This window comes from Colius striatus, chromosome 6 (genome assembly GCF_028858725.1).
Source record: "Colius striatus isolate bColStr4 chromosome 6, bColStr4.1.hap1, whole genome shotgun sequence".
NCBI classification, from domain to species: Eukaryota; Metazoa; Chordata; class Aves; order Coliiformes; family Coliidae; genus Colius; species Colius striatus.
In genome coordinates, this window is record NC_084764.1 from 17,434,131 (window position 1) to 17,449,061 (window position 14,931).

General features: G+C 33.3%; 1 protein-coding gene across 4 annotated transcripts in view; it reads right to left on the minus strand.

Moving 5' to 3' along the window:
• The window catches only part of STRN3 (striatin 3), a 65,910-nt gene that overhangs the window by 32,990 nt on the left and 17,989 nt on the right, over positions 1-14,931 (minus strand). For all 4 annotated transcript variants that reach the window (XM_061997585.1, XM_061997587.1, XM_061997584.1 and 1 more), the window contains exons 2-7: positions 13,235-13,338; positions 8,351-8,424; positions 6,858-6,939; positions 6,412-6,591; positions 5,822-5,954; positions 4,101-4,242 (exon numbers count right to left, since the gene is read on the minus strand). In XM_061997585.1, coding sequence (XP_061853569.1) covers positions 4,101-4,242; positions 5,822-5,954; positions 6,412-6,591; positions 6,858-6,939; positions 8,351-8,424; positions 13,235-13,338 — 715 coding nt within the window. The remainder of the gene's footprint in view (positions 1-4,100; positions 4,243-5,821; positions 5,955-6,411; positions 6,592-6,857; positions 6,940-8,350; positions 8,425-13,234; positions 13,339-14,931) is intronic.

Below are 14,931 nucleotides of genomic sequence, written 5' to 3' on the forward strand. Positions count from 1 at the left end.
AGGTCTCCTCTAAACGATTCATCCCAAACACTTCTGGAAACACAGAATTAATAGAAGGATAAACTTGTTTCTTAGACAAGGTAAATGCAATATTTGCAAAGTGCTTTTGTTAGTAGACAGCAATTAAACTTGGTTTGTCTGCCAGTTAAGCTTATGTTCGTATTCTTTGGCCATAATAAAATTAAGGTACCCAATTCCCAAATCAGTGGTTCCGTAGATCAGCAATTTCTGAAGTTATAACCATTACAGTCATAAAAAAAAATGCACAAGCGGAAACAAAGAAATATGCATTTTAGAATGCAAACCAGTAGGAGTTATTCCAAGTGCTTATTTCATGATAGAACATGACAACAAATGAGAAGATATCCTACAATACTGATTCATCTACCATCATTCAAATGGGGCTGATCAATGACAAAGAGAGCCAACCTTGATCAAAGAGCTGGAATATCGAAATGGCAAGAGTGGCAAAGGCATGAAAGCAGCAAAGTTCCCTGAGTTGTCCACGAACAAGTGTAGAGAGGAAAATGGAACAGTGACATCCTATACCAAACTGGAGCTACAGCTATCAAACTGCAAACACTATGATCTCCATCTTTATGGTTGCAGGACCAAAACACTGACAGAAGAACAGTCAGATAATACAAAGAGGTACAAAGGATATGTCCAATCAAACGCAGAAGGAAATGAGAGAAAAATAAAAAAAAGCTCTAAAACCCAATGAAAGGAAATTCAGCTAAGGACAAACTAAAAATAAAACAAAACCCAATATCCAAAGCCACATTAACAAAAGACAAATAATCAGCTAGGTAAGCAGCATTGCAGAGAAGGATAAGGGAATGAAACTGCACCAGGAGCTGACCATATATTAACAGCAATTTAATGCTATTGTAAAGAAAAAACCCCACAAAAACAAAAAGCCACAATAAAACTGTCAATTTGTTATGTTTTAAAAAGTGTGCTGTGTTAAACTGGGAATAGTTCACATAATTCAGCAACAGTAATGACAAAGTTGAAGTATCATGTCTGGTCTGTGTTCTACACTAAAAGTTGAGAAAATGTCTATAAACTGCAAAACGGAGCATTAAATATCAAGACAAAGAATTTGAAGGAGTTGGGCTCATTGAGTCAAGAAAATAGGAAAAATGGGCCTGAAAACATAAATACTCAAAAATTTTGCTACCAGCTGCTGAAATGTAGGTTGCAAATACAAAACTAGATAAAACACTAACTCTTAATTATCTAGAGGGTATGAAGTGAATGTCAGTGAAGATTTTTAGGAAAACTCATCAGTGTTTCTCTCAGGTATGCCTAAATATACTTATCTATTTCAGAACTGCATCATGTGTCGAGATGACCTCTAATTCCTTCCTAGTAGTGAACTTCCTCAAATTGCCTGCAGTGTTTATAACCCATATTGAATTGACATTAGGACAATGTAGAGGATGCAGAAAGGATGGGAGGTTTCTTCTTCATTTAGAAGAAGACCCAAGAGACCCTCAATTTCAGTTACAGTCTGCTACTCAAAATTCTGGGTGCAGTCAGTCATTCTCTGACACATGGTCTGTCTGTAAACAGAACTTATGTGTTTCATGGAAGGGAGAAAGGCAATGATGAAACACACAGTCATCAAAATAATAAGTAGAATCAAAAGATATGTACATGTGTAACATCTGTAACATAGCATAATATGTAACAATATGTATTCCCATTTAGTTAAGCAAACAGAAGTGCTACACGTATCTTTTTCTTGATGACATTTTATCACAAGGCATTTATAAATGAGTTTTAGCTGAAATACTAGAGTTGATGGATTGTTTAGGAAGTAATGGAAAGTATTCATTTTTGAGATGGTTTCCTTCCAAAATAAATAAATAAATGGAGGTCATGATTTCAAGTAACAGTTTCCCAGAGTTCAGAGTGTGACAGGCTAAAATAAATTGGTTTAGGCAATGCATTATTTTATTTTAGAAACTATTTAAGTGGGACAATATTTGAGATGTTATTTTTGATAGGTAATAAAGCAGCATCGTCTTTCAAGCTTCCAAACTGATCAACAAAAATAGACAATCTAAAAACCTGATAAATTTTATCTTTAAACAGCCATTTAAGGAAGGAACAGTTGTACTAAAATCAGTGACATACTTTGAAAAAGGCACTACTACTGCAGTTGGAAGTATGACTTCACTTAAATAGTAAATCAGCAGAAAATATACAACAAACTTCTGGATATTGCCTTTATATGGTCAAACTTACAACACATACTTTTAAAGATGAAAGTAAGTTTTACGTTTATTTCTTCCTCCCTACTTCCTTACCCCAGACATGAGTGTTTTGGTAACAAAGGAATTACTGCAGTTAAATCAGTTGTAAAAAAACCCACTGTCATAAGTTTGTACAAACTCCTAAAATGCTCTGCCTCACTTTTGCTATGGGTTTACTTGGACTATAATAGAAAACGTTCCAACTGATCTCCAAAAGTGTGGTGGGTCAATCAAAATCAAATAGATCTCAAAATTTTGGTTTATTTTATTTATATGTTTGGGACAGCAACTTGCTCAAAAACAAGTCTGAAAAAAAAATTAACTTGCAACATCAGCATTGCAAATAAATGAGAATCTACCATTCCGGGTAACTACCTGAGAAGACAACAGAAGTGTAACACACTGGAAAGCAATCTTTGAAAGCAATGGCTTGGAATTTCAATGGACAAACTAAATCAGTAAATTTCAGCAGTTTGCTCTGAGGAAATGGATAAATCTCTGACTGCATGAATTATGCTATCAAGCAGTCTTTCCTTCTATAGACAATAGTGGTAGAATTGGAACTTTGTGTATCACTACACATTTTAAAACATGTTGAAACGAAGTCAAAATCTTGGCTTCAAGACTTAGGAGTCTCATACCAAGAGATTTGCCTGTTTGGCTAAGTAAAAATACAATCAAGAAATTAATAAAACAGCATCACCTTCAAAGAGGAATACCACTAAGCAACTACACTGCTTCTAAAAACAGATACATATTGAAAAAACTCAACACTTTGGCTTAATCTTGCAACAAGAAAAACGACTGAGCTTTGAAATTAAAAGGTACTTTGATACTAATTTCCAGAAAGGAATACTTTCTAATCCTTGCTACCTTCAAAATCAAGAGTAGATTATCTTCCTGGAAGATGTGCCAGTATTTTTATTTCTCAAGATCTTCATAATCTCTTTGGTCACTGAGTTACCTAACAAATTCATTTTCTCAATGACATAAAATGGTCAAACAAGATGATGTAGTAGCACTTTTTGGCCTTGCAATGAAAGATATGTAGTATGTAATCAAAAAATTGCTTGTACCGCTTAGTTCAGAAACTAAGGTGGTCAATTTGCCATTTCAAGGCAGATGTGAATGATGTAGTTTATTATCCTTTTTCCTGCTCAAATTGTCTTTCAATTTCATCTTTTGAAACATGTAGGCTCCAGGAGTTTCTGATTTAGCATAATCATTTCACATCAAATTAGTAACCTACTTAATTTTATTATCTATTATAAAAAAAAAATCAGTTGTGCGAGTAAAAAAATCCTTTTATTTTACTAATGCAAGCTGTATTAGCAGTAACATTTAAATATCTCAGCCCAAAAAACTAAGTATAATAATTGTCCATTTTTACAAGTGCACAAAAGAAATTAATTTAAAAAATTAAAGCTCCTGATTAGAAACAAATAGAAAAAATATTTATATTTGAAAGCAATTTAATTCAGGTATAAAGACATTCATAATCCTTGCCTTTCTTCAGAAAAAAAAAACCCAAAAAACCAAAAAAACCCACCCCACTCTCCTCTTTTGGTTATGGAATTGAAACCAAAATCTGAAACAATCGTAACTACAATTGCATTTGTGGCAACTACAACAGCATATTTTTTTTTTTTATATATATATAAAATATATGTATGCATGTAATAAAGTTTCAGCATCCAATACACTACTATCTAAAAATCATCATTTGATCAACACAATCATCCCCACATCCACACTTTCTTTGTAGGTATTGCAAATCTTACATACTATCATGAACAAACATTCCCTTATTTTTAAATGCTTTTGGTAGCATCTTACCCCACTCTGTTCCATCTCCTGAACTTCGAGCTTCTCCAGCTCCCTCACCATCTTCAGCTGTCACTAAAAAATCAAATTCTTTCAAAGCTTCTTCAGTATCAGGGTCATCTGTAAGGTCAGCAGCTAAACCTTCATTACCAATCTGGAAGCAGATAACATTTTTCTGCATTTAAATCCTGAACAGATTTTCTACTTAAATATTAGCTTACATACAATATAGATTACTCTGACTACTTGGTTGCAGGTGAAAATATTTTTCAACATCGAAATGCAGAAAAAGGCACTTAAATATAATCAGATCCAAAGTCACTTCTAAAAAAATAGAGAACAGTGCAGATTATCATGAAATGAACAGAATACTGACACTAGGTTTACAACAAAACCAATTCATATATCCCAGTCTTAACTTTTTATTTAAAACATATCAGTTGGAAAATTTTGTTGATTTTCTTGCACTATCTATAGCTCTGCAGAGAAGCTTTACAAACAAACTGTGTTTTCTAGTGGTCCAGAATCCTGTTTTTTTTCTTCGCTTTCCAGATAAGCATAAGCTTGAAAAATTCATTGTGTTTCATCTTTTTAGCAGCTCTATCACATCTTCACCATAAACAAAACAAAATCACCCAAGGTATGAGTTTTGCAGGTGAAGAACATTTCCATGTGGGGTTATGTTTATGACTTGCACAATGTTCTTAACACTTCCACAGAAAGAGAGTAATCTTCATAAAAATTGTCTAAATGATACTTCTGCTTTCTATAGAAAACAAACTTTGCCAAGAGTCAGAAGACTAGTGTAATGTCTTACTTACTAGATAATCTTTTTATCAGACTAACGACTGTCTTAGAACAAAAAAAGATCCAAACAATTGCTTGATTAATCTATGTACTAGAAGTACAAGTTAATACCAAAGCCATGCTGGAAAACCCTTCCTGACAAGTTAAACTGGGAGATTAACACTTGTATTGAGACAAGCCAATGCTACTAGCTCTTTAAGAAAATTCAATGCACTAGAAGGGTCATGATGCAACTGAATACTAAGTAAAAAGTTATAAAACCATCAGTACAACATTCATAAATCAACATATTTTAAGTAAAGAAATTCCCATGACAGGGAGATTCTTCCAGTACAGGAGAAAAAGAACTACAAAGGAACAGACAATACAGTCTATCCCACCTAGAAAGCTGCTCATAGAACGAAAAACTGAAGAGGAAAACAGAACAAAAAGCAATTGAATCTTTTAACAATGTTATTGGAGAAAAGTCTATGATAGGTTCTCAACATATGTAATAAAAAGTTACAAAGAAGTAAGAATTAAACACATATTTGATGTGCAACTGGTATTTTCCCCCATTACATATTCTAATTTCTTCTAAGGAATTTTCTCCATCTTCTCCAAAGTTCAGAAAGTATGCACATTGAGGCTAAACTAGCTTAACAAAGGGACGCAAAATTCACAGAGAAGCTGAAAGGATCAAACTGGTTATCTCTCTCAGCAACTAACTCACAGTTTTAAACCGGATGGTTGGTTTTAAGTTTTCAAAGTAATATATTCACTAAACCACCAAGTTTATCAATAATGCATCAGCTTACAATCCATTCAGGTAATGAAGGTGCAACAACAAACACTTTAAAATTATACATTTATCATTATCTGAAAAAAAAAAAAAGTCAATTCAGAAAGGGGATTTCATAACTAGGTAAAAAAAAAAAATCTTTTACTTTATGTTTCTTATTTATCCGGTGCTTTTCTTTTCCTTCTGCAATATCTTCTATCATGTCACTCTCCTCTTCTTCATCACTATCATCTGCATTTTCTAAGAAGTTAAACGTTTCAAGAACATCACCCGAATTCCTACATAAATAAAAGCATTGAGAGAGAATCCATTTTAATTACTGAAGACATTTTAGAAGATTAATCAATTGCTACCTAATAGCTTAATATCTTGAAGGCTAGTAAAACAACAAGAAATGGTTGTATGAAGAAGATTCCACAGCTGCCTATTTCTTTATAAAAGCCCCACTCAACAGATTCTTTGCTTAAAATAATAACTCTGAAGTGTTTTTTTGATGTAAATTCAATTTCAATACATCACATTTTTCTGTATACAATATACACATACGATACACACATGTAATATAGATACATATGTTCCTATGGATAATCCATTTCAGTTACATTCATTATCATTCACAGTTAGCTACACTCACAGATGCTCAGAGACTTGAGTGGAAAGTTCGATGTGAATTGAGCAACATATATCAATGACTAAGAAAAACAAGTTTTATGCATTCCTTATTTCTTCACTTACCTTTTGATTTCCTGTCCTTTTTGTTTTGATGAAGGAGATTCACCCCCATTGAGGATCTGTTCTAAGTTCTTTGTCTCTACTGAACCATTTGGTTCTGAATTGGAGAGCCCAAGTAAAGACCTTACCCGTTGGGAGCGTACATCCAATATTGTGTCTGTATAACCTACTTCCTGAAGATACCTAAATGAATTAAGAGAAGAAAGAGGAAAGGATATTTAAGGAAAAAGGAAGGAAATTAGTATTGACTGTTAAAAATACATGCCACTATTATATCATTTATGGAAAAATAAGCTTCATTGCTATCCATCTCATATAGAGAAGCTTACTCTATGACTGCTTAAAGCTCAAGACTACCAAGTCCTGTTTCACAGAGTAAGCATATATATACACCTCCTTAAATCTCTGGGAAAAGTTTGACTACCTCAATATTCAACAATGTTACTTACTGTCTCAGTAACTGTCTGCCTTGCTTCCAGGTCAATTGGCTGTTCTGAGGTACTGCAGGAACCTCTGTATCTTTGGTTTCTTCTGAAAGATATAGTGTCATTTTTGTTTGGTTGGTGCATTAGTTTAAAAGTTAATTTAGTTTTTACAAGATACCAATGAAATTAAAAGCTAATCTTAAAAAAAAGCTTTAAACTAGATACAGTCTTATGCAGTGTTTTTTAATTACAAATATTTTCCAGTTCTTTGCTGAAGCATCAAGCAAACAAATTTAACGTCAGTTTAAAATTCCTGACTCTTTACATGCAGAAAAGGAACTAGAAAAATATTTAACTTGTACATGAAAGAAAACCTTGTGCTGATGAGTTGAAGGTTTACTGCTAAAAAAATAAGTCCTATCTCTTTCCCAAAGCAGAGATGCTTAGAAAGGAATATGATAAATACAGTTATAACAGGAGAAGCAACAACATATATCAGCATTTGGAGAAAACAAACATGTCAAGTTTAACACTAATTCCTTTTCTTTACTCTCAACAGTTAAAATCTAGACTCACTGCACTTTTACTAAGGCAGAGACTATAAAGCGTGCTGCAAACTAATAGTTTGAGGACATTAACAGCTAAATTACATTGCTTATAAACACATAAAAAAAAAATCCCATCAAGCAAGAGATAAGAATCATTATCTCTGGTTTCAATTGGGTATAAAAGTACCTAAAAAGTGGCACTTCTAAAACAGGAAAACACACACACCCCCACATCCAAAAAGGAGGTGGTGGATGATGGATAAAAATCTGTAGATCTCTATTTTAAGGCACTCTACAGAAATATTGGCCCAACAGTGCGACTTCCCAAAGACATATATTTCAAGTAGCCAGACACAATTCTGCTCATTAATTAGTACAATGCTCAGATGAAAAAAGCTTTCCTCTATCTGCAATATTGATCAAAACTTATGATCAACTTGATATCTACATTGCAAAATCAGATGTACTCCAGAATAGCAGTGAGGATGACCTGTATTTTCTCTTAAGACTTTTCTTCTTTTGTTAAGATATAAACAGAAGCTCAACAACATTCTTTCCAGGACAACTCAGGGTAAAACTAACATCCTATAAAAATATCAAAATTCAACATTATTTCTCATCTTTATTCTGCATTCACACTCTCCTTCTGGATGGATGGCAAACAGCAAAAAAAAAAAAAAATTAAAACCTTCCAAAAGGGGTATTAAAAAAAATAAGTACAAGTAGCAGCTAAATATAGAATTGTATAACTTCAAATAAAGGTTTTTTTAAACGTTCAGAGCGCTTTCAAAAAAGGAAAGGTCAATTAATTCTGATTTTCATATTAAACAATATTTACCCAAAACCAAACCTTTCCTAGACATCATCTCTGTAACACATCAAAAGATGAAGACTGAAAGTTGTAATACATCAGAGTAAATCTAGACCATCGTATAAACAAATTAGAACAGGCTATTGTAAACAAGTTACCTGATTCAAAAGTTGGCATTTTCAAGTCACCTTGATTCAATTCTGTGCCATATTTTAATTTATGATATTTTGCCCTGAAAAGGTATGCAAATGTTTAACAAATTAGCATACAATGCTTTTATCAAGTCAAAACATTCTAATACCTATTATTTTATTATATAAAACAACTAATACAATACAATTTTTCCAAATAAAACTGTTGTGATAGCTACTGCACCATATAATTATTTCTAGTTTTTCAAGAACACAGTTTTGATATAACATATTTACAATTATTAATAACTATCAAATAACTTACAGATGAGTTCAGTATGTTCTCCAAGAATGTGATTTTTTTTCACATGTGTCACTTGGTAAGGAAATCTTTTAAAACCCACCAGGTTCAACTATTTAGCAGAGATTATGTTTTCAGCTGTAGCACTGTCATAGCTAGCCTAGCATACTACAATGAACGAACTTCATATTTGGGCTTCCTGCCCATTCGACACCTTCAATCTCTCTATCTTTGCTTATGATAGAGGTTATCTTCACTCTGAAGAACCATCTTAAGAGTGCTAGTTTCTGTCATCACATGTATTCTTATACTGATTTCCTCATTGACTGGAGTCTTTGCTTACAGTTCCTGCTCAGTCCCCTTATGCAGTCATGGCTCACTCCTCAACTCCTGATCTGACCCCCCAACCTCTCCTCCGTTACTTTTAAAAGAAATCTGTCTTCATAACATGATTCCATGCAGATATGCACGAGTCTTCCAAATATTTTTCTCTACACAAGTAGCCTACCAAACTGTCTTTGGCTCCCTTTAGCTCCAGGAATATCACATGAACTACCTACACCTACAGCCTAGAATTCTCTAACTTAATCCTATACCTTTAAAAATTTGCTTTTGCCTTGTAGATGCTTTGCAAAAATACTCAAAATCTCAAGGAAAAGAACTACAGATGTTCTGCAGTACAGCCAAAGTGAAAGAAAGATCTCTAAAAATGTTAGCAGTCACATTTTAAAGAAACCTCTGTCTTCGTAATTCTACACCAAACTTTTGACCAAAGTTTTACAAATAACTGAACTATATCAGCTCCCAGTAATTTTAAAGACTTCTCTTAAATCTCTAACTTCTCAAGAAAAGATACACAATGGAACATGCACTGGACAAAAATCAAAGCTTTTCAACAAAACTTCTCAAATGGCTGAGCTAGAGTTGCAAGTTTCTTAATCTGAAATGTTGCCTGATATATTTGATGGTATAAAAAACTTACTTCTAAACTACAGACTTTACTGCTGGAATTCCAATTAGGAATTGTATCATTAACAAACTGTCAGTAGATGGCACTATTGACAATTACATTGTAACTGAAAAGCTGCAAGGCTCCTGAAGATTGGGTATTTATGTCACCTCAATCTGACTGACAATTAAAACAGAATGTTTTTTTAATTATTTGTGAATGTGTTCATATTTCATCCATTCACTAGCAAGACTGTCTACTCTAGGTGCTCTCTTTAAACAGAGACAAGTCTTTGTTCCACATTGTAACAGGACAATGCCCCACCACGCTTTCCAGATGTAAATCATACTATGATTTATTTGCTTTAAGTAGTATTGTACATTTGGGGGCAAAATCAAACAAAATAAAAATAACAAAGAAATTTAAGCTAAATAAAGCTGTCAAAATGTTTTGGCTCAATTCACTAGTGAAGCCAATAAAGCAGTATAATTGAAAAGCTAACTTAATTCTGTTTAATGTAGAGCTGTGGCAAACACTACATAGGAGCAGTTGTTCCATTTCAGAGCTACTATTTCAAAATGTTAATTAAAAGTCTGCTTTAATTGTTCAGAGAAGACAATGATGTATCTTATATAAAATTATACCAATGGCTAGCCACTACAAATAAGTCAAAATATTGTTGATCATTTATATCTTTCACAGCACATCTGTTCTTCAACTTCCATTCTACGGTAACAAATCATCATTTAACTACAGTAAGCTATATTTGCATTCATATTCATCTCCATATTGCCACACAAACAATGTAATTATTACATATCTTAAAAATCACCAACAAGCTACATGGCTGTTAAGTCACTGACATTACGCCCTCACATCACACAAATTGAATTCTACAAGATGCATTTTTGAGTCCTTTGAGTCCTGACTTGCCATTCTAAGGTTAGGTTTCCATCAGTGAAAAAGCAGAAAGGGAAAGAATGCCCCAAGTTGATTTAACTGCTTGATGCCATTTAACTGTTCAATTTTACTACTCAAATGTGAGTATTTAAGCCAGCTCCAGCCCAAACCTTGTGAGGTCAAAACACAGCCACAGCTGCATGATTTCAGCAAGTTTTATTAATTTAAGCACAGCACTATACTAATGAAGTTTGGATTAAAATCTCTCAGAAGTCTAGTTGGGTCTGCAAAGTACCATAAAGACACTACCTACAGACAAAGAAAAAATACCATACATGTGAACTACTTTAGGCATTATTTTGTGATAAAAATCCCATACAGAACTACCAAAATATTTAAGGACATTAAAATAATAAAGTTTTACCTATATAAAAGGTTATCACCTCTATTGCATACAGAGATAAATACTAGAAATAACAACTTATTTTGTAACTACTACTGCATTTTATTTAAGATTACACACCGATGTCCTGTTTCATACTCTGGGTAACCACGCCAGTCATCATTGTCTGAATGAATTTTTATCCCACTCCCTATAACCTGATATTTCACTGCACAAAACTTTTTGACAGCATCAGAGAGTCTGCAAAAAAACGAGGAGAAAGGGGGCAGAGGAAATCAGGTGCAACAGTGAAAATTGCTGTCAATTTTCAGATCTGAAACTCTCAGAATTTATTTTGCTTTGGTGGTCAGTTGTGGTTTTTCACTCAGAGGAACGGAGGCAAAAATAACATCTGTTATTCTACACTCTTCATTCAATGCAACAACAAGGAAATTAACATATTATCATTCTTGGATGATTTATTGACAAGTCAGTATCTGCTTGCTTTACTTACTCAATCCATCGTGCTTTTCCAACTACATCCCCCCAGACTACTGGGCATTTGTAGTGAAAAATAACAGAAAGTTTCCTCATGGCCTCCCATTCATTTCACTCATCAACCCCAGAGTTTCAGTTCCTCTTTTTAGCAACCTTCATGAGAATTCTGGGTGGGACTTAAGCAAAGATTTTCCTCTTAAAAAGTATGCAGTGTTGGCCTGCACTCATTCAGTGCAAGAACTAAAGGCAAACTGCATGTTTCTGTTGTTCTGTTTACAAATTTTTTGCCCATCAGATGAACTTTGGAATTTCATGGGAAGTAAATATAAAGGCAGCTGCATTTCAGAAAAAAAGTAGGAATGAGGTTTCACCAATGCTATTCATAGTCAAATTCTGCATTGTTATATGTCTTCACACTCCAGCTGAAATTAGCCACCTCTGACTTACTGACATAAGCAGAAAATCCTCACAGCCTTTTAATGGTGTGCATTTGCAAAGTCTCCCTGTGCAGCACACAGGGTTTATCATGGCCAAAATAACCAAAATGTTTTCTTTTAACTTCAGAAAGTTACTTACACTTATGCCGTTAACATGTATTATTCCTTTCATATGTTGAATGTTCTTTAAAGGAATAGTACACAACCCCTCAACACTTTGCATACTTTTCATCTGCCTTGAATGTAACTGTAATCTTGCACTGGTTGGAAACTTTGAGCTATTTTCCATTTTGAGAACAAAGCTGAATGAAGAAATAGATCCTTTCTGCCTATTAATGCACCACAAAATACATCATGTGCCAATATGGCTTTCTGCATGAACATATGCTGTCTTCAAAAGCACCTTCCTACCTGACACTTCACACAGAGTTATGTAGCCATCCTTGCCATGAAACCAACTAACCAAAATAATTTCTGTACTAGTCACTCATAGTACTAACTCGTAATGTAAAATATATTTAGACGTACTTACCCTTTAACTAAATTTAAAATGTCCAAGTGAAGCCTCACTATACTTTACTACAAAATTTCAGTTTACTCTGGCAAGAATGTTCACTTCAAAAAAAACCAAAGGCTATTTATTTTGTTGCCTGATCCTCAAGATAGTTTACACTGATAAGACTCTGCTACTTTTTACAAGCAAGATAAAATTAAATCTAAGAATTGAGTCACAATTGCATGTATAGGAAGTTGACAGGATTATTTTACCAGTGTTTTTTTCAAAATTAACTTCTAATTTTGGTAAAAATAAATAACCAGGCAAGAGCAGAATATGCGGGTTTGAAGGACATTAGCCTGCAGGAATTGAATGGCATTTTACTTTTTGAAGCATTAAGTTAATGCTACAGAAAATGCCTTTACTGAAACTAGAAATTCTAACATTTAGCACATGAAAAAAACCCCAAAACTTCAAAAGGTAACACTAACTTTTAAAGGATTTTTTTTCTGCCACAAAATAGTTTTCACCACACACACACACACAAAGAAGTTGTAGGGAATGAAGAGAACAATATTTTTCATTTTTTCAAGTTTAATACTACCAAAGAAGGCAAAATAATAGGATGTAATATTTTTGTAATGTTTATTCTTACATATATACATATATCATTATATATAATATGATATACTTAGTATACTATCACTCAGAAAAGGGACACTGTCCAATTTGAACTTTGTGTTTAAAACTACAGTCCAAGCAATTTGAAAATTATGCAACTTTTTAGCACAGCAGACACTAGAGTTTATCAGAAAATATAGTATGAAGATGGTCAATCAAAATTAGTTTACATAAAGTAATGTAGAATCATCTAGTAAAGTTAGTTTAGACATGATAGAACCCCTTTTAGTCTATAAAGACTAAAAGCTGAACACTTTGCATACCTACCTTTCTTGCTTTAATGCATATTCTAACATTTTTATTCTTCTCACTAAATCCTTCTTCAAATTTTCTTGACCCTTTCTTTCCCCTTGTAAAAATGCTATCCGAGCCTGGAAAAAAAACAAACAAAAAGACAATGAATTTTATTCCATTCTGTTCACAAAACAAAGCAATGATGTCTGTCTGGGAAAGAAAAAGCCTAAAACAACAAAATCAACTAAACTGTTGAATCATTTCAATTAGTCATTAACAACAACAACATTTCTGTCCTACAGACCACGTATTATTTTCTGTTCACAAATGTTGGGGGGTTTGCCTTGAAAGAATGAAGTTAGTATAGTAATCCTAAAAGAAAGCATCAGTCATATTATTCACCGAACTTCAAAATGAGCAACAGAACTTCCTGCTAACCTAGTAGATAATAGATTGTCAAACATACAAACCATCTCAACTAGTGTAAAAGGTGTAGTGTAAAATTTTTAAGTATTTGAAAAATAAAGGCAGTAAATTTGTTGAGAAAACAAAAGTCTCTACACTACAAACTGAAAGGGTTTTTTTTTTTTTCCAAGCCAAAACCATAGGAAGGACAAGAAAATTCGCAGGTATGAATACAAAATTTAAACAGTTAACAAGGTTACTGGATTGGCCATCATTATGGGAAACCACAAACACATTTGTCCTCATTATGACTTTAAACTGACAGAAGTCACTGGGTAGCTAATTCAAGACAACATTCAATGTAAAGTTTTATTGGAAGAGGGATAAAAAAAAATAGAATCAGGAGAGTAGATACTACATTGCTCTACAGAGCTTAAGACCAACAAAATTTCATTACTAAAGGAGTCACAATGGAAAAAAAAAAAGATAAAAGTGCTACAATCAGCACCTAATATATCTTTTAAGCTTTTTGTAAAGGAGGTGGTTGTACATTTTGATTACTCTCAGTGGTTAGAGTCTGAAACCATCTAACCAAGAGGACAGCACTCTTGCATTGCTCCTTTCCCAAGGCTAAATGACATCATCACATAAAATTTCACATATCAATCTGAATTTTAGCCTCTTTGGCCTTGTGCTCAGTGGTAAACTAAATTAATATTGTGGGTTTTTTTCTTGCATTAGCTAACAAATCAAAACTTAAAATCCTAGTAAGAACATGGCACTTTTAAGTATTTCAGTTAAAAGTTTGTCATAAAAGTACTCTCAACTCTCACTACCACTTGCACAGCAATAGAGAACAAAACAAAATAACTGACTTTGTAATGACTGCACAGATATTTCAAGACAAAAAGTATAGACCAAGACCCAAAATCAACTACTTTTAACAGTGGTATCCCAGTAACGGGAATGGAGGGAGGGCGCAGAGCAAAATCAACAGTCAATTGCAATTACATTATTTACACTCTAAAAAATGTTATAAAACTGACTCTAAGCCAATAGAAAATTAATGGCTTTCTGGACAAAACTAAAATGATATGTAACTTGTACTCCTCTAGTATCTAAGGTACTAAATGACCAGACAATTTCACAAGCCCTACTTATGATCCCAATTTTCATTAATCAATGATAAGACAACAAGAAGTAAATGGTGTCCTAACAAATAAAAACAGAAGTACACATAAAATAGTTATAAACATAGGGGTTTTTTAAAAGTATTATGTTACATGCACATGTGTGCAACAGCATATTGCAAACATTTGGAAGTT